This window comes from Centroberyx gerrardi, chromosome 12 (assembly GCF_048128805.1).
Source record: "Centroberyx gerrardi isolate f3 chromosome 12, fCenGer3.hap1.cur.20231027, whole genome shotgun sequence".
Classification (NCBI taxonomy): Eukaryota; Metazoa; Chordata; class Actinopteri; order Beryciformes; family Berycidae; genus Centroberyx; species Centroberyx gerrardi.
Window position 1 is genome coordinate 24512733 of NC_136008.1, and position 21351 is coordinate 24534083.

Consider the following 21351-nt stretch of genomic DNA (forward strand, 5'->3'; position numbering starts at 1 on the left):
ACAACAAAAAATAAAAAATGAGCTCAGATATAAATTGACTGGTGTGTGTCTGTGTGTGTGTGTGTGACGCTGTGTATTCCTGTCTCAGTACAGCAGTGATCACTAACAACAGCGGTACATATTCTCTTTCAAGTACTTCGGGCGCGCTTAATTTAGCTTTCCCAGCGCGCCAAATGGGCCGGGTAACCACTTTCTCTGGCTCAATTTTTAGCAGTTTGGAAGCCACTGATGCTTTTTGACCTTTATCGACTTGGCACCACAATAAAGAGAAGGAATACTAAGATCTATCCCGTACCGGAAAGTCTGTATTTTGGGTTATTTGTGATAGCGGTCGCCTCTCTCCCCACAACAGCTCTCTCATTACAGGCCAGTCTCCATCTTATATCTACAGCAACCCAAATCATGGCTCAAATAAACACATCACACCATAACACATCCATCCATCCATTCATATCTTTCTCAAAATGAAGTCTTTCGTGTGTTTTGCACCACCAACCTAGAATCCAAAGCGAGGCCCGTCAGCCACACCTCACCTCTACCCCTCTTCCCTCCTCCTCCTCTAATCCCTCTTAGCTCTTCCTTTCCTCTTCCTCCTCCCGGAATTCTCCTGGGGCTTCTCCTCCTTGCCGCCCGTCACCGCCGCCCCGTTGGCGGCCTTGCTGAGCCCATTCAGCGTCCCGTTAGAGAGCGCCTTGCCCGGTTTGGAGGAGGAGGAGGAGGAGGAGGAGGAGGAGGCGTCGCGGCGGGGCTGCTGGCGGCGGTAGGTCTGGTAGTAGAAGTTGCCGAAGAGGACGATGAAGGTGATGGCGTAGCAGATGAGGGAGTAGTGCATCCAGTGGGGGAAGTCGCAGTCGACGTAGAGGGACAAGGCCGTGTGGCCGATGGTGACGTGGAACTGGATCTGGGACAGAAAAGGAGAAAAAAGGGAATTGAGGTGAGCTGAACTGAGTTTTATTTGATGGGAGAGGTGCGGAGGGGCGGGATTGCTGAAAATCTAATGTTTTTATTGGTTTGTTTTTACGCCTACTAGTGCAGCATGAGGTCACCATGAAAGACACTCTGTTTTCCAGGCCTTAAAAGTAATGGGAGTTAATTTCATCGGGACTTTAATCATCCTACATACATTAACTGAATGAACTGAATGGAAATCGGTCCCATCTTACCATCTGGATGATGGTCAAGTACTTCTTCCACCACAGGTACTTCTGGATCTTAGGTCCGCAGGAGGCCAGGCCGTAATACAGGTACATCAACACATGGATGGCTGCGTTCATGTGTGCGCCGAAGAACGCTGCATGAAAGAAAGCAACAGAATTAGATGGATATTTTTCAAAATCTCAAAACTCACTGTTGCTCTAATGCCCTTATCATACTTTTTTGCCAATCAGCTTTATACAACAGGTAGCTATGGGAAACAGGGAGATGACGCAGACATTTACATTACAACATATTACTCACACTGTCCTCCGGCCACCCATTTGATGCCGATCCACCAGAGGGTGAACATGGTGCAGTGGTGGTAGACGTGCAGGAAGCTGACCTGGTTGAACTTTTTCCTCAGGATGAAAAACACCGTGTCCAGGTACTCTATACCTTTGGAGATGAAATACCACCACAGCGCTCCTGCTACCTGCCTCACACAGGACACAGGGGAAGGGTTAAAGGTGGAGAGAAGAGACAGACAGACATAGAGACAAATAGAAAAATTAGAAAACGAGTTCATCCAGATACTGATTTCTGACTCTTTGTATAATCAGGAGCTGCACACAGAAGCTCGTGTAAAGTGACCTGCATGCCACACACCGTTTAAGGTCCCACTGGGGAAAAGTGCTATTATTCTATTGTATTCCATCACAGCTTGACCTCAGGATCAGCGTAGCGCGACCGACTCGCGGTGTGTGTGTCAGGTGTGTGACGACGTCATGGAGCAGTAGGATGGAAGGCGGGTGAAACTGAACACCCTCCATGCTGCCTTTTCCATCTTGCCCATGCTCTGATAACAGCGGCATGTTTAAATGAATGGAAGCCGATCATGTTTCTAAAACATTATGAGAGTGAAGTTTCACTGGCGTGCTGACAAGGATTTAGCATGGCAGCCCTGTTCTTAATCAGGAGGGGGTAAAACACTAAAGTGGACCCAGATATGCAGATATGTGAACAATAACTCTATAAAACTCTTCCATTATCACTTAAGTGTGTGCATACTGTGTGTGTGTGTGTGTGTGTGTGTGTGTGTGTGTGTGTGTGTGTGTGTGTGCGTGTGTGCGCGTGTGTGTGTGTGTGTACAACATCTATGTACAACATTTTGCTCCTAACACTCACCCTGACTTCATTGGGGTCTTCTGAATAGTCCACCGGTTGACAAATGTAACTGTAGCTTGCCGCCCGCGCTGCCATGAACAGCTGAAAAAAAAGAGAAAACACCTCCACTGAAACACTGATATAAACTGAGAGAGGCAGAGACACATACTGAGAGAGAGAGAGAGAGATAATAAGGTTGGACAAAACCCAGGGGGGGAGAGCTGCGGATGTAATGTGCTCATCTGAATGGATAGTGATGGTTTCACAGGACCATTTTACACTGGGAAAAGACTTTCACACATTCCAATCGCTCACTGCAGTTACTTCACAGTTGCGACTGGGCAGGGTTGCAGTGTATAGCAAGTAGGTGGAATGGTGGGAGGGAGTATTTGTGGCGGTGGAGCGGGGGCGAAATGCAGAGGGATTGATTAATAAGTGTTATGGTTATACAGTCTTATGTACATGATGAAATATATGTTGTTGAGGGGCTCAAAAGTAGGAACCTTCTGTACCTCTTTGCAGATGAAGAAGTTGAGGAAGACCATGCTGAAGTTGTAGACGATGAGGGTCTTGCGGAGCTGGAAGGGCTCTCTGTTCTTCATGTATTTGGGCCCCAGCCAGAGGAACAGCAGGTAGGAGGTGCTGATGGCCAGCGTGGGCAGCGGGTTGTCCATCAGAGGCCATTTCTCCACTCGCTTGTCTGCGGGACAGATGTTCTCACAGCATTACATAACTATTCTCAGAGTCCGGCCGCACTGGCACAGTGTGACTGAGTACAATGTCAGCTTACTGGAGTTTAGCGAAGTGTGGTCGAGTGCAGAGGCTGGTGGCTCTGGGGACACCACATAGTTCTGGAGGGGTCGTAGGTCAAATTCACATAGACACTCACCCTTGTTTAATGGCACAAGTTATACTTTCACAATGTGTACTGGTTAAATCCGTGTGTAAACTATGATTCTCAAATGCGGTAAAGCGGTAAAACAAAATATTAGCTCCTCTTGCTCTTCCCATGAAATAGACTGACCCGGTGAATCCAGATGAAAGCTATAACCCCTTATTGATTTCACTTCCATGGGAGGAAAACAAACCTGTAGATGTACTGTATGCATACACACACAAGCATGCATATACTTTACACACGTGCACACACATATACAAAGAAACGTGCATTCAGCCACACAACACCCTGCCATTCACTTTCTATCAAACAGATCTCTCTCACTCACACACACATACACCAAATACATAAAATTATCACCTGCAATAGTTAGGCTCCATTTGTAGAATTCTATGGTGTCATTTATTAAATGTGTGACAATCTCCATGGCTGCGGCCGGTGACCTGAAATTAAACAGATGTGTAAGAATGGAGGTCTGTAAAATGTCATTGCCATTAAAACTCAGCTATTAGCCAGCACTTTTACAAAGATACAGCTGAGGCCAGTGAGTCACTGTGTGTGTGTGTGTGTGTGTGTGTGTGTGTGTGTGTGTGTGTGTGTGTGTGTGTGTCATGTCTCCCAAGACATCAGAAATCAACAGTCTGACTCTAACAAAGTGCTGAATCTTTTTAAAACTAGAACATAACAGTCATTGCATTTTGAGTCATTGGTGAAACTGATTTAAAATGAGTAACCTTGGAGGACAATGTAGGCCTAAGAGACACAGACCCTACTGAAGCCAGTATTAGTGGCCCATCCAGGCCAACAGAAGGCAGGTTATCTGCCTATATGAGACTTAGGCCCCATGGGGCCATGATGGATAGGCTATATAGGCTTCATTGCGCACAAAGGCTGGGAGGACTGGGCAGGAGAGCGCATGTGTCAGCAGATTTTTGGCTTGAGCACGACCACCAGCCGACCTAGCACTGCTTACCATTGGTGGGATTGCCTCGCTTGTGGCCCACTTTACATTGAAATGGGTCATCGTGTATGGGGCGCCAGACGGACGCATAGGCCGATAATTACCAGAATGCATAGTCAGTCACACAGTGTGATTTAATGATCCTAAAAAGATGACGCCCCCTCTCCCTCTCTCTCTCTCTTTCTCTCTCTCCCTCTCTCTCTCTCCCTCTCTCTCCCTCTCTCTCCAGCCCGGAGCGGATCAAGCGCTGCTGCAGCATCTGCCATAGTCTGCCATGCGCTCCCCGCATAATCTGCTGTGAATAAACCGCTCCTCTGTTTGAATAGGAATCTAGCAGCATATTACGGATTTAAAAGAGGCGTCTCATTATAATAAACAATTGCATTAATCTGAACGGCGAATTTGCATTCTGCGGCATGCAGTCTGGCCTTCAAGTATAGGCTATAGCCTACCAACAGTCCTATTATCTATAATGTCTCCAAACCCCTCTGATATTCCTCTATTAGATCTGCAAGAACAATATGAATCTTAACAAACAGATTTGGGCCCGTACAATCAACCCCGCCAACAGGCGACATATGCCAACACTGGTTTCGTCTAATATGGTCTATGCGAAGGAAGATGCTTATTACCTACCGTGTCGGTGGATAAAAAAATCCGTTTATAGTGACATTCAGTGCAAGGTCATGCAGTGTGCGCTATTCCGCCTTGTAATCGACTCAGCAGATTTGATAAAAAATAGATGAATAGTCCCTTAACCAATATGAAATAAACGGGCCGTTAGAATGAACGGCGATGGCATCAATTTCTTATCAGGGGACCATACTCGTCTCTGCTGCGCTTCTGGTTCAACGGACGCCTCTACGGAGCCCCGATAGAGCGTGAAGACAGCGACAATAAAGCATTATATTCCGATCAAACTTTCAAAATAAAACCCCTAAAATCAGTGGGCCTACTGAGGTACGTCTACACAACTGTCTTAATAGGCTGCAAAGTACCAAAGTGAAAACAAATTATATATTTAAGGAGCAATAGGCCTACATGTAGTAGGCCTATATATACACACTATATACACAATACAAAAGTCTATAGAATGGGAGTTACAATATGGCTATAATGATCTTTAAAGTATCTATTTTGCGGCTACAGTTTTATAACATATTAAAATTTACTGATTTCAGAGCTACACTCTTCTCTCTACACCCCAGTACTTCCCGCCCCCCAGAGAGAGATTTGATGCTTTTATTCTGAAGGCAGAATCACTCTATTACCGGTATTTTCTGGCTAACTCTGGCTAGCTTGATACAGCTCTGCTCATTTGATGCCACTTGACCGACAGGGATGATGGAGAGATGCATAGCGCATGCGCACAGCAAGAGACGGATGCAGCAACCGGCTGTACCACATTATCAACACCAGCTTCGTCAAGCCAGCCAGAGACAGCCACAATAAGACCGGACGTGTAGAGATTTTTACCTTCAAAATAAAAGCGTAGAATCTGTCTTTAAATTCAATCTTTAAAAAAAAATAGGGTGTACGGATTGCACAAAAAAAACGAATCAAAATTCTCATTGGAGTTATTAGATATGGAGCAAAACTCCATGCTCGATGACTTCAGCACAAAAAAATCTGTAAACTTAGAAGGGTGTCTATTATATAAACAAAAAGTTATTTTAATCCGTAGCAGTGCCAAAATTGTATCCTACCTAAATGTATAGAATGGGAGGTCCAGTTCCTGTATTTTAAGGATGTCTTCCTAAAGAAGAGTATGGGAGTTCCAGTGTGGAAAGTCAGCCAGAACAACCTAAACGTTGCAACGCGGGCGTCAATAAGGCTTTTATTCTGAAAAATGTGATCGGAGGTCCTATTTCTTATTCTGTTTGGCTTGACGTTGGTGGCTACGCCGTTACCGGCTTCTTTGTACGAGCTTTTCGTTGCAAGCTATACATTGCATGCTTTTTTCCTGCTTCTTGTGCCTGCGCCACAGGGGGTGACCGGAGTATTTTGCGCAGTCTCTACGCAAGGTTGATATGCAGAGAAAAGCAGAGAGAGAGCGCTTCTGGACTCACTTCACTGATGGCCGTGAGGTCCCATCACAGGCCTTTACCCGCTGATCCACTGGAGCTATTTCCTCATCTAAAAATGGTCCGGTGAAACAGCATCTCGGATGGAGGAGGTTATTCCGCGGATCAGGTCGAGACTGTCGTTTGCAAAATGAAGATCTGGAGCACGGAACACGTTTTCAGGTCGGTCACGACACGGGGATGTTGTTTTGTTTAGAATATACGTTAGCAGCTTTCAAAACGATTAAGCTCGAGTCCGGAGCAATTATAGCTCAAATTAACCGGTCAATTATTGTAGGCCTAGGCCGATAAGAGGATGGGACTTTCAACTTTGTCAACTCGTTTGGGACCATAGCAAAATAGTCTGTAATACAGGCCTGTTAAATTCCACCTGCTCTTAAAGCCATATTATAGGCCTATGGACTTCCAGTGAGGCACCAGGAACAACAGGAACAGCGTCCTCAATGAACCAGATCAGAGGTTCTCAAACATTTTATGTCAAGAATCGCCAATAGACACACATGAGGCCACAGACCCCGATGTGATAAGACTTTGTCCCATGCAGCGACCCCCATATGAGATTTAGCACTGACTTTTATAACTGTTTGCAGTGATGAGAGTGAAGCCTCTTGATTAAATTGGTCATTCTAACACAGCTAATTTCTAGTGAATTATGTAACAGTGGTTCCTCATTTTGCTGGGGACCCCATGGAGTCCCCTTAAGGACCCCTGGGGGCTCCCGCACCCCACTTTGAGAACCACTGGACAAGTGAAACCAGGTGTAAGCTATGGCCCCATGATTTCACCGGTTATTTCCACTTGAGGGAATTAAAAGGAGATGTAGATGAAGGAGAGGGGACAGATTACTGAGACAAAAGAATGGATGGGTTGTGCAAAGGGGACACAACTCTGTATGAGGAGGGTGCTGCTCATGTTTTGTACTCTGAGAGTATATTAGATGAGGGTTCATATTTTGAAAATGTCATTCATTGTAAATACTGACAGTAGGAGTTGAGAGTCCAGGCCATGGTTTGGTGTTGAACCTCTCCTGAGGACTGGACCTTCTCCAGTCTCCCAGCCTATAGCCATTACTCACCCAGTGTCCAGTTGTCATTCCCACCTCTCACTCACACCTCTCAGATCTGATGATGCATCGATGCCAGTGTAATTAAATGGTCGTACCAGCTGTGATGTTGTGTATAACAGTGCCTGCTGTTCATTTAGTCACAGCAAACTAAAAGTAAGTATAAATATGTAACTGATGTGGATTTGATCTGAAATCAGTCGAGGATGTGGAATACACTTTCCCTTGACATCAAACAATCAGTGCCTGTTAAGGCCTTTAAAAAAACATACACTTTTTTTATACTTGCCTCCTCTCAGCATTTTATTTTATTATTTATATAATTTTACTTTTCTGTGTACTTTGTCATGCTTTTTGTCTGCTCCATGTGTTTTTTTTTCTTGATTTTACGGTTGTTAATTAAAAAAATCATTATTGTGATGTTTATTCCTTTCTCTTATTGTGGTTTTTCTTTTCTCTTTATTTTGTTGTTTTATGCTTTTATCCATTGTGTTAAACACTTTGAGCTGCACTGTCTGTACGAAAGGTTCTATATAAACAAAGATTATTATTATATTATTGAGGATACACTGAGCTAGCATGAGTATTGATATGTTTTTTTTCTGTATGAAATGTCTCATTCTACATGTTCTAGAGACCTGAAATTTCTTGGGTGTTGGAGAACTCAAAACATAATTATGTCAGTATATCATATTGTATATCATTTTGCATGGGTTTGTGTGCAGCTACCCGTGGGAGACGGTGATCAAGGCTGCGATGAGGAAGTACCCCAACCCCATGAACCCTAACGTGGTGGGGGTGGACGTGTTGGACCGCGGCCTGGACACGGAGGGCCGCCTGCACAGCCACCGCCTGCTCAGCACAGAGTGGGGCCTGCCGGGCATCGTGCGGGCGGTCAGTCATCAGCACACACACACACACACAGAGACACACACACCAGCACGGACATACACATGCATGAAGGGGTTCCAGGGTTTCCCCAGCAAAATGAGGAGCAGTTTAATTTCAGAAAAGTATGGAGACACTTGTACTAAGGCACACAGGCACATGCACACACACACATACAGGCATGCATGTGCAAATGCACACACAATCGCATGCTGTGCACACATATGCAGTGTGCAAGCAGATTCACACACACACATGAATTTCTTCTTCCAAAATTCCATACTGCCAAGTATGATTTTCTTCCAGGTGTCACAGTTTTAGTTTAGACACTCACATACAAAAACACGCGAACACACACATGCATACCTCAGTCAATTAATATTTGAGCTCATTTTATTTTGTTATTATTTTGTTCATGACTCAGTTTGTTCTTATCTCAGATCCTGGGGACCAACCAGACCAGGACCTATGTGAAAGAACACTCTATAGTCGACCCTGAGGAGAAAAAGATGGAGCTGTGCTCAACTAATGTAAGTCAATGCTCACCTCATCAGCCATCATCATTACTTCAATCAGCATTAATCAGGCACTAAAATAAGGCCTGAGCTTCAGCCTGCCCACTCACACTGAGCTTCAATCCTGGTACTTTCTGCATTCAAGCACACGTGACTCAGCTTGTGTTTTTTCTCACATACGGGTGTTCATTAGCCATCTGTAACTACTCTGCTGCCAAAAATTAGTCATGCAGTGGGTATTTCAACTTAGAAAGGAGTTTATAGTACACTGTAATAGCTCTTGCTGTTGCCATGTAAACAGTGTGTACCGTCTTTGCATCATATTACCTGTAATATCTTAAACAAATAGGGAAGTCAAAGCTTATTTCATCCTCCAGATTACTCTAACCAACCTGGTGTCAGTTGACGAGAGGCTTGTTTACCGACCGCACCCAGACAACCCCGAGGTGTAAGTACATAGTCAGATTTACTTCACGGTAGTAAGATGTTCATAAAAGTATGGTAACTCAGGTATTTCTCAGCATGATTATAACACAGATTGAATTCTCTCTCCCTCCCTCGCTCTCTCTCTCTCGCTCTCTCTGTCTCTCTCTCTCTCTCTCTCTCTCTCTCTCCAGCACTGTCCTCACCCAGGAGGCCATCATTACAGTGAAGGGAGTGAGTCTAAGCAGTTACCTGGAGGGAATGATGGCCAGGAGGATGTCAGCGAACGCGAGGAAGGTAACAAACACACAAACCCAAACCAAAACGTCCAATTAAAAACAGTAAATGTATGCACTTATTCCATCTTTCTCACAAAATCTGAAATTAGAATGAAGGGATTAAGATGTCTCTGATGATTTCTCAGCATGCCCTCTGACCTGACGTGCTGTTTCATGTCCACATGAAAAGACTTTCCTATCTATTTGAATGTCTGACAGTCTCTTTCCAAGGGGCCAGTTTTCTCAAAGTGAATCCTATTCTCAGTGCATTTCCTCTGTTGTTGCACACGATGCGTATGTGTGTGTGTGTATTTCTGAAACTACACCGGTGCCTCTGACTCCCTCTTCAACCTTCTGTCCCTCTGTGTGAACCTGTAGGGCTGGGATGCTATTGAGTGGATTATTCAGAACTCTGAAAGAGAGAACGTGCCACTCTGTGACATATACTAACTCTGGTAACTTCTCTTCTCTTCTCTTTCCATTGCAACTTTGCCCTTCAGTCTCAGCACATTATTAGAAGCATGATGCTACTCTTTTCTCTCTTGGACAGTTGGGATTTCTAAATATAATGTGTGTGTCGATATTTGCATACAGTATGTGTCACCATGCCTCTCTATTTTCATGTCCACTCTGCTAACACTCATTGTTTTTGCATACACAGGACTGCAGTTCAGTTCTATAGTGTCGACTACTTTCCTCACCTCACACGCACGCTGGGGATCCTCTGCAACTCGGGACCCTCCTCAGCGGCCACTCACCTCGTCTGGGAGGCCGTGTGGTTTTTGGTGGATTTTTTTTTCACCCCACACCGCCTCTCTCGCCTCCGTCTGGGATCAGCTTGGACTACTGTACGTGCACTGGAAGCCGCAACGAAACGCCTCCCTGAATGATGAAGAGGGAGCATGAGAATCAGAGCATCGGTGGATTTCTGTGTTTTGAACTTGGGGTAGGATTTATGGATTTTTTTGGGCTGGTTCACCGCGATCTCCGTACCCCTCTCCATTAACGACCGGTCAAATTGAGGCAAGTGAGGAGACTAACACCATTTAACATGCTGTAATGAATTGGCAGATGGTTTAAAGGTCAAGGGTGCTGCTGTCCAGTCCACCATCCACATGAATGTCCTGAGCCTACACCAGACTTCGCTCAGTGATCCCCATGGCTCGTTTTAACATTACTACCCCCACATTCCCTTTTGCTCTGAATTCATATCTTCAGTTTTGAATGACGGTTTAGATCCACTGTGTTAAGCGTCACCTCGTGAAATGTGAGCATATTGTGGGAAAAGTCTTCATGTTGCTGTGGACCAGAAGGATGCGATGCGTAGACACACACTTGAATTTCTGAAAACAAGACGCAGTGCCACGTTGAAAATATGCAGCAAACTTCATAACGTTCATTTGAATTGATGCCATTCTTCTATGTTGTCACACACTGGTGGCTCCCATAGCAGGGATGTCTGTCAAAAATCATCAAGTTGTTACTGGTGCTTATTATGTGTTTCAGCAAAAGGGGCACACATGACGCATTTGCATGATAATAGTAAAAAAAAAAAGGGGGTTACAAGGAAAATCAGCACACTGTAATGTATAACACAGTTTGATAGTGATGATATACAACCTCATGTAATGTGTAATTAGACAAATGAGTAGTGTGGTAGCTAGCTACTGAATTGCTAATGCAACTTTAGATAGGAACTCAAAGAAATTACATTGTTTTTATCTCTGAAAAAAATGGGAATGTCCCTTGAACATTGCCTTCTTTTTCTGCTGTTAAGGCAATAATACATTGGCAACTTTTTCACATAATGGTTACAGGCGATATTGCCGATATGGGGATTTATACCTGGGTTCAAATCAATGTGGATGACAGATGGAGGGAACAAAAAGTATAACGAAAGATGAGGTTGGCTGTAAATGTGGACAAAATGACCCGTTTCTATGGCCTTAAAATGATGCCTGTGTATCATTGCCTTCACAGTGTTAACATGCCTTTGCCAGTCATACACATTATGCTTCCATGTTTCTAACTGTTCCATAGACGCTACCTATGAACCCTGAGGATCAGGGCGGTACTGTATGTTCAATGCTGCAGTGGAAGATGCACTCCATGACGTTGACGAACCTTTCATGTGCTAAATCATATTTCTAGGAAGAATGAATAATATTTGAATAATATTTGTATGAATATTATTTATGAGAAAAAAAACAGCTGTAACAGGCACTGATTTATTACATGGTGTATAACATTTGTTTCTCATGCGAAAAAAAAAATAGATTTGCTTTTTTAAAATTTTGTTTTGACTTTAACTACAATTGTCCTACTGAAATCAAAATAATAAAAACGTATTTCTCTCAGAACTTCATGACATGAACACAGTATTTGTTGTTGATGGCACACAGCTTGTTGTTTAGCAACGGTTGTGTTGTTATAGTAGTAGTACCTTCACGAAAGAAACAGCTTTCTTTCCAACAACCATCTTGCAGTTCATGCTTTGCCCAACAGATAGCACACTTTTGCCATTAACAATAGATGGAGCTACAGGGCCGCTCCACTGGGGGCTCTACAGTAGTTCAGCTGTGGTGAAAAGCCCATGTGCATTCCCAGTTCTGTAAATAACATTTTGATGGTGTTCTTACACAGTACATAATCTTCATCAGTGTGCTCAGGCAAATAATGCACAGGGATGTAATTTACACATAAGTGGCACCAACAATAAGGTTTTCTTTTCAGTTATTTATTTATTCAACAGAACATAGAACAACAAAATGCATTGCACAGCATGTACATCCCTCCTCACTGTCCAAGCAGCGACAGATGAAAGTCTGAGTCAAAAATCGCACCATTCTACAAATTCTTCCATGCCTTCGATACCCAACAGTGCAAGTGTGCCACTTGCCAGGAACCCAATAAATAAGTAAACACAATTGTCTGGGTATAAAAAAAAAACAAAAACAACAACATCATGCAGGAGGCCCTAGGAAATAAAATGTTTCAATCGGTCAAGTTATATCTCCTACTTTGGTTTCAAAGCCCTCGATCTTGAATAGCATTCTTTCTCTTGTGAATGAGAATGTTAATGATGAAAACAGCATCAGGTAATGAAAACGTCGCAAACAAATATTAAGCTGTACCGTGTCATAAGGCACAACATACTCCCATATTTCGATTATAATCTTTGGTAATACTGCACTCCGACACTGTTGTAGCTTCAGCAGCCACAGCAGAAGTTGAACACACACAATCTATAAAAAACAACATCATAATATCAAATTTTTAGAAAAGTGTAAAAGAACAAAGCAAAATAGAAAAGACAGGTATGTCAACATATCAAAGAAACACACCACAAACTCTGGTGATCAATTACCCGCTCCTCTCCTCGAGATTCGTTATCTACTGTACTGTAGCAACTCAGCTTTACTCACCATCCCAGTGGCAAAACAAACAGAACATTATTGCAAACTTTCTCAGAATATCAAACACATTGCACCCCTACAGGTGAGCAGGCCTAGTATAGTCTTGATATCAAATAAAAATCACGATTTCAAACCTTAAACCAATCAAGTCTGAATAGTTTTCCTACTTCCCGTGTTGAAAAGAAAGACCAAAAAGAATTTAAAACCAAAACTCAAATCAAATTCTGCAATTAAAAAAAACAAAACACTTTAAAGCCTATGTATTTTCAAATCCATATTAAACTAGGACCAAACTCTCTTAGACAGCTGAGAGTGTTATTTTTCCACTACACTTCCCTCTTCTATCCACAGATCTACTGCTTCTACGTCTCTTTTTCGCTCTCCGTCACATTTGCTCTCTTTCAACGCCGAATCTCCCAGAAGTCTCTGGGCTCTTTCAAAAGAAACCCGATTGCATAATTGTCCCGCTGCCTGAGCCCCCCTCCCCCTTCTTACCTTGTCTAAATATACATCCAGGAATTGATTGTGCTATTAACAACAACAACAAAAAAACATAGTACATTTCTATGTACAGTATGTACAGTCAGTTTTATCTGGCTTTGGGGTGGTGGGGGGGATGGAGTGTGTGTGTGTGGCGTGTGTGTGTGTGTGTGTGTGGTGTCTCAGAAGTTGAAAAGGTTGATAAAGTCTTGCGGGGAGAGGGGCATAGTGCAGCTTTCTGGGTTGTTGGCTGTGCAGGGATGGTTTGTGTCCTGGGAACAGAAACAAACACATACAATGATCAGTTTTTTTTTCTGTTTTTAAATCCCATGCACAGCCACAGTGACCTGTTACATGTTAGTTTCATATGCAATTTATTGAGACAAAAATAAATCTGGCCTACCTTCCAGAAGAGGATGTGGCAGTGTGTGCAGAAGTGCAGGGTGTCGCTGTACTGCTCTCTGTGCGGGTAGCAGCGGCTCAGCTTGAAGTACATCTTCTTCCACTCCAGGTGGCCCTTATCTGACACCATCAGGCGCTTTCGGATCTAAAGAAGAAGAAAACAGATAGGAAGAGATGAGACGAGACGGAGCAGGCATAATGTCAGATTTCCCCGATGCCATCAGACGCTTAGGGATCTGAAGGGAGGAAAAATAAATATTTGGAGATATCTACTTTAATGTCAGCTGCCTCCATCATTTCTCTAGCACCCCAAAGCAGCTCCATATCATTAAAGAAAAAAGATATCAGATGAATACTCAAGGGTGGAAATATCACTAGCCTAATAGGATGTGGCAATCATTTTCTTGATCTTGTTTAGAATAAAATGCACACTAGCCAAACTATGAACAAAGGAGGCAAAGGAAATTGGGCTGGTTCTCAAAAAGTTGTGAGGATCCACCCCTGAATACAACATATGGTATAAACAAACCATTATAGACATTAGATAAATGGGAGATTGAGACAACCATTACCTAAGACTGTGACTCTAACCTGTAGGAAAGCTCCACTACAACCTAGCTCAAAGCACATGACCATCTCACAAGCTTATCAGGTGGATGCCTTTGATTTATAAGCATCTTGTTATCAGTGTCAGTATGCAGACTATGCTGCTTCCCATTTTCCAATCCGGTGTCTTGTTTATCAGAAATGCTTGACCTCCTCGTGGAGTGACTTTGGGACGTGCGCTTTAAGAAGCAGGCCCGTTCTTTTAAGTCCTTTTAGCCGTCTCAAGCATGTGCCATGTAGCTCATCCGAAATCGATGCAGCTTTGAGATAGCTTAAGGGCAAAGAGGGAGAAACACACTCTCGCTCACACTCTGTCTGTCCATCTTTCTCTGCATCCTCCCTGCCTCTTTAACCATTTGTCTGTCTTCATAGCTATCCATATTTATGTATCGGGATGGGATCTGTACGTACCTGTCTGTCGGTGAAGTGGTACTGGCAGAGTCTCTTCCACAGCAGGCGGTCCTCAGCCAGGCCGCCCAGGTCAGGACAGACCTGGCCCAGGCTCACCAGGTCCCGGCCGTCCGACAGACGCTGCATGATGTTCAGCTGCAGGCTGGCGGGCAGGTCGGTCAGAGTCATGCCTTTAGATGTGGGCTGCAGGACAAGGGAGGCAGAGGAACCGGGGTCATAATATGTTACAATTACAGTTACTGTGGTTACATATGCTCAGTTATGTTGTTAGTGTAATCTAATATTACACGTAATCTGTGATAGCCTTCCACTTGTGTTAAAATTGTTGCAGTGAAAAGGTAAGCCTCTAAATTCATGCATTTAAAACACACATTTTAGACAATAAAGTAGGTATTTAACAGTTTTACTTGCTGTATCTTACATCTTATTTTAAGCTTCAACATTTTATTAGCAAATTTGACAGTTGCGCTTAACAAGCCTTTAGCCAAAAGGCAGTAACCAATGAGAGTTTTACTATACTTAAAGTTACTTATTTAAGTAAGCCATAAATATATCCACCCTAAATGATTGTTCCAAATTGTTTTCTAGATGGAAGTAGTATGGGATGCAGCTATGGAAGAAAATCCTCCTTTCATGCTTGCTTACATTGCAGTTGCTAGGCAGGCCCCATTTGAGAAGTTAAAAACTAACAGAAGTTTGTAAGAGATGATACTAATCTTGCACTTAAGAGCCTTCTCAACAATTTCCTGAAGTGTCTTATTCACCAACTTCTTAAGATCTTCTTAAGGCCTATGGCCTCTAGTTAACTCTCTCATCCCCGGCAATTATTGCTATTATTATTTTCTGTTCTTGTTTTATTTGTTTTGTCTGCCTCACTGTGTAAAGCGTCCTTGGGTCTCTTGAAAGGCACTATATAAATCTAAGTTATTATTATTATTATTATTATTATTATTATTATTATTATTATTATTATTATTATTATTATTATTGTTAAGAGCACTTTTGTGAATCCGGCCCCAGGTCTTGTCCTGTGTGTTGGGCAAAAGCCTACCCTGTTGATCTGGATGCTGTCCAGCTGCTGCTGCCACTGCAGGATGTTCTCCATGCGGTGGACCCACATGTTGATGTTGCCCACCAGGACAGACTTGCCCATGTCCTGGACGAGGGCGCACAGCGACACGTACAGCGTCTGCAGCAGCTCCTTGATGGGACGGACGTTCTGCTGGTCGTCCAGGACTGTGGAGAGACCACAAGCGTTAAATTACCATTAGGTGGAGATGATAACTGGGTATACTAATTAATTAATCTCCTGGGTCTGATTGGTCTTGCCTAGCAGATAACTTGAAGGTTCAACGCCCTGCCATATTTTCGCTTATTTTCGCTTGAGACAGACTTGAGCAAACAAAAGTCATTGAAAGTTATTCATCAACTTCAATTAATTGCCACAATCACGAACTCAAGTGTGGCTTTGCTGTTTTTGCTGAAGCCAAAATCCCGAATTCCCAGGCAATGCGTAAGATTCGTAGCAGACAGACCGAACAGTGCAGTATTTATTATGAATCATTGAAAAACGCATTATTATAAAACCAAATGTTTTTGAGTTCCTTTGCTCTCCCCTTGTGCTGTTCATAACATTTGGCCAATAGGTTTCATAACGCCACCTAAACAACCTGAATGTCTGTTTAGCAGAAGGAACATTTGGTTTACACTATCGCTTGCAGAAGGCTCTGGTGACTGTCAGTGTTTTCAGTTTGCCACTAAATCTCTAAATCCGCTCCCCTGCCTTCCTGAGATGTCGTCAGGGCTCATTTCCTTACCTACTGGTACAAACAAACATATTTGTTTTGCTACCTGTGCCAACAGAGCAGGAAGGTTTCATCTGTTTTGGTAGTCATTATGTGGTTACGATCTATGCCTCTAAGAAAAGCATAGACAAGAGAAAGAGAGAGAGAGAGAAGAGAGCGACAGGCCTCACCTTTCTGGACCACTCTCTCCAGAATATTCATGTAGTTTTTCTGCGCCACTCCGCTGAGCGAGGGGAGCTGGGACTTGGCGATGAGCTCCAGCAGCTAGAGCAGAGAGAGGAGAGAGACAGAGAGAGAAACACGACATAAATTTCATCCTGTCAGCCTCCGAGACACTCCGTTCTGTTCCTTCATTGCTTACTGCTTGTAATGCTGCATTCTTAAAAAGGCGCTCGCACTCCTAACGATAAATGCTGCCTCGAGAAGCAAAGGGCATATTTGGAGGCGTTCCACCTGGTCATTACTCTGACAGAGGCTGGATCCAAGCAGCACATAACAGCATTCTTGGCAGACTCAGTGTCTTTAGGGACGAAGCTACTGGAAAGGTGTTGGAAGTCGACCCAGGTTGTCAACAACAACGTCAGCACCGACAAACTGTTATTAATCATTTGACTGATCATCTTGACATTTTAATTATTTGGATCATTTGACAGTGTTATGTGTGCTTGTGTGTTCATGTGTGCATGCATGTGCGTGTGTTTATGTGGATGTTTGTGGCCCCTGGCTAGTGGGCAAGCAACGGGTTCCAGACTGGCATGTCTGGCATGTAACAACAGAGGCTGTGACATCATGGAGAAACTCAGCTTGCTCAATCCTCAAACCACAGCATGTGACCTTTGTCATCAACCCAACATCAATACATCGACATATTGTGGGCTACTTTGTGGTAAACTGGAGGACTAGTAAAGCTCAAGATGCTCAGCAGTGTTTGCAGCCCAGATATGAGCAAAGGCAACTGTAACATATACAACACACAGAGCACACACTGCATGTGCTTTCCTCCTTGCATATTCTGAACTAGTAAACCTGGCAAGTGGAAAATATATAAAGTTGACTACTGGAAAATTGCACCTAGGCAAGAATTCAACCAAATCCTGAATAAAAAGGCGATAAGCTTGGGGATGTTAATAACACCCAACTAAATAACCCCTCTCCCCTCATCCTCTACCTCCTTGTACTCTTTCCTCATTTCATGCTTCTTCACTCCCTCCTTGTTCCTCTTCATTCTGCCCAGCTCCATCCCTACAACCTAATCCCATGCCCTCCTTTTCACAGCCCATCAAGTGTTCCTCTCTTTGTCGTGCAGCAGGGCAGAACAATGTGCGTTTCCGCGTCTACTTTTAGCCCCTGCTGTTAACCAAACTGCACTTCATAACTTGGCTTGCAGCTCACACATTTTCCACTAACACAACAGTATTAGAAGCGCTACATCTTCGTGGTATTGTGTAATGTCACTGATAAACCAAGGTAGTACAAAAGGTTTGTGCTTGTTTCTCCTTGAAATAACCCTTTTTTACCCCTCTGGTCTGAATGAAGAGAGGATTGCTTGTCTCTCTGTGGGAGAAACTGATCTGTGTAACTGAGACGGAGTTAAATGAACCCCGCAAATGCCATCAGACACAACCAGTAAAGAGTGGTGACCTAGGACAGCGTGTCCAGACTAGGCGCTAGTGTTACACAGCCATATTGTTCTTTGGGCTTACCACACTACACTGCACTTATTAGCCAGAGCCTGCACTGAAAGGTCAGTCCGAAACTCTTAACCGTGACAATAACACATGATATCAACTATTTATCTGTGACTCTGGAAATTGAAACGGCTGTTGAAAAGTGAGGGAATTCATTTAAGAGATGGAATAGCAGAGAAATGAATATTGATTTCAGGTATATTATTACACCCCATAAGATCAGATTCACTGGGTTAAGTTGGAGACATTACACTTGTGTTTATGGGTTTCTGATAGTAGACAAAAGCAACACCAAAACAGTCATAAACAGTGATCCCCTGCAGTCATGCTGTCCTGCCAAAATGGAAAGCCAATCTGTCTCCTGACCAAGACTAAAGTGGTGCATCATCCACAGCATTGATTAGAATAGCAGTTTACAAGAGGCCATGTCCAGAATGGGAGAAATACAGAGAAAAAGAGAGAGAGAGAGAGAGGGAGAGAGAGAGAGAGCGAGAGAGAGCGAGAGCGAGGAAAAAGTTCAAGCGAGGAGGTGCAGCATAGGAAGAGTGAAGAGGGGAGAGAGAGAGCGAAAAGAGAAGAGGAGCTTAGGAGGGAAGGCAGAGAGAACAGAAGAAGACAACACAGAGGAGGAGGAGGACGAGGAGGCTTGTGAGGGGGGAGGAGTAGGGGGAGGAGTAGGGGGAGGAGGGGTCCGAGTCGCCTGACTACCGGGTCCGGTTTCATAAACCCCTGTCGGCCCGGTCGCACCTCAATGCACAGCTGTCAGCCCCCCTCAGCCCCCCCACCCCACCCCACCCCAACAATGACCTTTCCCTGCCAAGACCACATGGCTGACTCTGTGTCTTGTACCGCTTACTGCCTTCCACTCACATGGGAGCACATGTGGCAGAGCTGCTGGGTTGTGTGGTGATGTGTGGTGGTGTGGTGTGTGTGTGTGTGTGTGCGGGGGGATTCCCAATGGAACTAAATATACCTTTTTCTGTCAGTATCCCATAATGCAATGCCCTCACACCCTCTCGTATCCTTTGCGATAATGTCACATCTCCCCTCAGGTGGCGGACATTTTACGGCAGCCATTCTGCATCCCTACTAGTAAGTTCCACCGGGGATGCCAAATAGCAAAGTATGCTGTTTAGAGTATTTAATTCTGTTTATTGTGTGATCAAGTATGCTGCTGGTCCTCTCCAAGAGAAGCCTGTTCTTGCTTTACTCAATTCAGTTCCACTTTGAGGAACTGACTCACAATCATTTCTGTATATCTGTGAGACCGAGACCGCCCAAAAAAAAAAAAAAAAAAAAGAACACTTCCAAAACACAAACACACTCCTCCCCCACCCCACACACATGCACACTCCCTGGGTCAATATCATCTCCAATGAGAAACCCTTGTCTGGAGAGCATTGATAAGAGCCTGGCAGAGGCCTACACACACCCTCAGCATGAACCTTAACCCCTTCCCTGCCACTGACAAGAACATCTGCCATCAGGCTGCCACTTAACACCCACAGAGGAAGACAAACGAAAGGGAAGGAAGGAGACGGGGCGAGAGGAGAAAAGAAAAGAGATGAGGACTCACTCTGACGACGTAATTAAATCTCCTCGTGTCCTTGATGGCGCTGCAGAAATCTAAGCGGTTGAAGGCCTCTCCCAGGGTACAATATCCGTGGCGCTGGGAGAATTTAATTATCAGGGTATTAGATTGCGATCCTCGGCAGGGGTATAGAGTTTTCTCAGCATGTTTACATTAGCAATGATGATTGAAAAGTTGATATGAAACTAAAATGAGGGTCGGCCTCTTGTTACCTCCTTGGTGCTTCCTTTGTGAACGTAAATCCACTTCTCCCTGTGGAAATCTGTGGGGAAGCAGAATGTTTAGATTAGAGGCTGCCCTCATTAAGCGGCTTATAAGTTATATATATGCACACACACACACACACACAGTATTATTTTATAGTATGAAATATGATATGAAATTATTCAGAAACCATATTATTGTGAACTGTTACCCTCATGAATGTTACATAACACATCCTCGTGAGTCTCTCATCCTAATATTTCTCTGCCCTCTAGACCCAACTTGGGATCATATTACATGTTTCCATAAGCCCCGCACATAAAATAACAAAATATTATCCTCTGCGTGTTTAGACAATTCAAATGCTGTGGCTCTTTTCATTGTGACTCACAGGGGACCTTGGTGTTGTTGTTCATGAGGTCCTTTTTCCTCTTCTTGGCAGCCATGTCGTAGCTGAGAGAGAGCAGCAGGTTCTCCTTGTTGAAACACTCCTCCTCCTCCTCGGCTTTGCAGTAGCTGCAACAACACAAAGACATATTTCCTCGTCGTCACTCAACAAATCATTTGAGGATGCGGGGCAAATTCACTTCTTTGAAGTTTATGCTGTAGTACTGAGTTACATGAGCTGTTGTCATCTGTATTCAGAAAACAGAGATGTATCAAATGTCCATTTCCAATACTTTGTTAATGCGTGTGCTTTGCAAATGCTTCACCATTCAGCTCAGTTCAGCTCAGTTCAGTTCAGCTCAGTTCAGTTCAGTGTGTGAGTGTGTTTAATCATATTGGAACGTGGACAGACTCAACAGACGTCTGTTAATCCAGTCACTTGTTGTGTGGTTATTAATAGCTCGGTGATTAGCCTGGAAAGGGAACACTGGCCCAGAAAAACAAAGACCCTGGAGTTAATGGAGATGGAAGCAAACTTTAGTTGTGCTGTGGGCCTGTTCCTGCTCATAATGCAACCGTGTCACTTTTCAACCCCCCCCCCCCCCCCCATATTAAGTGATGGCGCACTCAAAAGTGTGGCGCAATTTCAAAAGTGCTGCGACGGAGACAACGACACATCACGGATGACAAACCTCTCCACGGAGACGTTGTTGTTTTTGTCGTCTGCTGTTGTCTTTTTCCAGCCCTCCTCGGTTTTAACCCAACTCTGGCCGGGGGACCTCCAGTCCTGTCCGAGAAAAGGCATCTCGACTTGATGATAAGGGGAAAACAAGAAAAGAAATGTATCAGGTAAAAAGTCCCTGAACGGCTCAAGGTGCACGAGCGCGTCTAGCTGAGTTCAAATGTGTGTATCCCTTCCTCAAAGTGCTTTGTCTTGGACGTGTCTCTTG

At 43.9% G+C, this 21351-nt stretch overlaps 3 protein-coding genes across 5 annotated transcripts; 1 reads left to right on the forward strand and 2 right to left on the reverse strand.

Moving 5' to 3' along the window:
• Positions 1 to 559: 559 nt before the first annotated feature.
• On the reverse strand, positions 560 to 3626 carry elovl4a (ELOVL fatty acid elongase 4a). 2 transcript variants are annotated; one of them, XM_071925498.2, is made up of 7 exons: positions 3560 to 3626; positions 2814 to 3001; positions 2323 to 2403; positions 1459 to 1630; positions 1164 to 1291; positions 653 to 901; positions 560 to 619 (listed from the first exon to the last, which is right to left on the reverse strand). In XM_071925498.2, the coding sequence occupies exons 1-7, from the start codon at positions 3624 to 3626 to the stop codon at positions 560 to 562; spliced, it is 945 nt and encodes a 314-aa protein (XP_071781599.2). The 2 variants fall into 2 exon arrangements, with proteins under 2 accessions (XP_071781599.2, XP_071781598.2); XM_071925497.2 differs by having other exon boundaries at positions 560 to 901.
• A 2561-nt stretch (positions 3627 to 6187) lies between these two features.
• On the forward strand, positions 6188 to 10237 carry prelid3a (PRELI domain containing 3A). Of its 2 annotated transcripts, XM_071925486.2 has the most exons (7): positions 6188 to 6406; positions 8033 to 8201; positions 8636 to 8725; positions 9088 to 9158; positions 9328 to 9430; positions 9790 to 9866; positions 10073 to 10210. In XM_071925486.2, exons 1-6 carry the CDS (start codon positions 6375 to 6377, stop codon positions 9859 to 9861), a joined length of 537 nt encoding a protein of 178 aa, XP_071781587.1. In that variant the 5' UTR covers positions 6188 to 6374; the 3' UTR covers positions 9862 to 9866; positions 10073 to 10210. The 2 variants fall into 2 exon arrangements, with proteins under 2 accessions (XP_071781587.1, XP_071781588.1); XM_071925487.2 differs by lacking the exon at positions 9790 to 9866 and having other exon boundaries at positions 10073 to 10237.
• A 1901-nt stretch (positions 10238 to 12138) lies between these two features.
• fbxo32 (F-box protein 32) lies at positions 12139 to 21335 on the reverse strand. Its single transcript, XM_071925447.2, has 9 exons — positions 21094 to 21335; positions 20406 to 20530; positions 20023 to 20072; positions 19796 to 19888; positions 16702 to 16795; positions 15778 to 15962; positions 14727 to 14909; positions 13711 to 13854; positions 12139 to 13579 (listed from the first exon to the last, which is right to left on the reverse strand). The coding sequence occupies exons 1-9, from the start codon at positions 21204 to 21206 to the stop codon at positions 13490 to 13492; spliced, it is 1077 nt and encodes a 358-aa protein (XP_071781548.1). The 5' UTR covers positions 21207 to 21335; the 3' UTR covers positions 12139 to 13489.
• Positions 21336 to 21351: the final 16 nt, after the last annotated feature.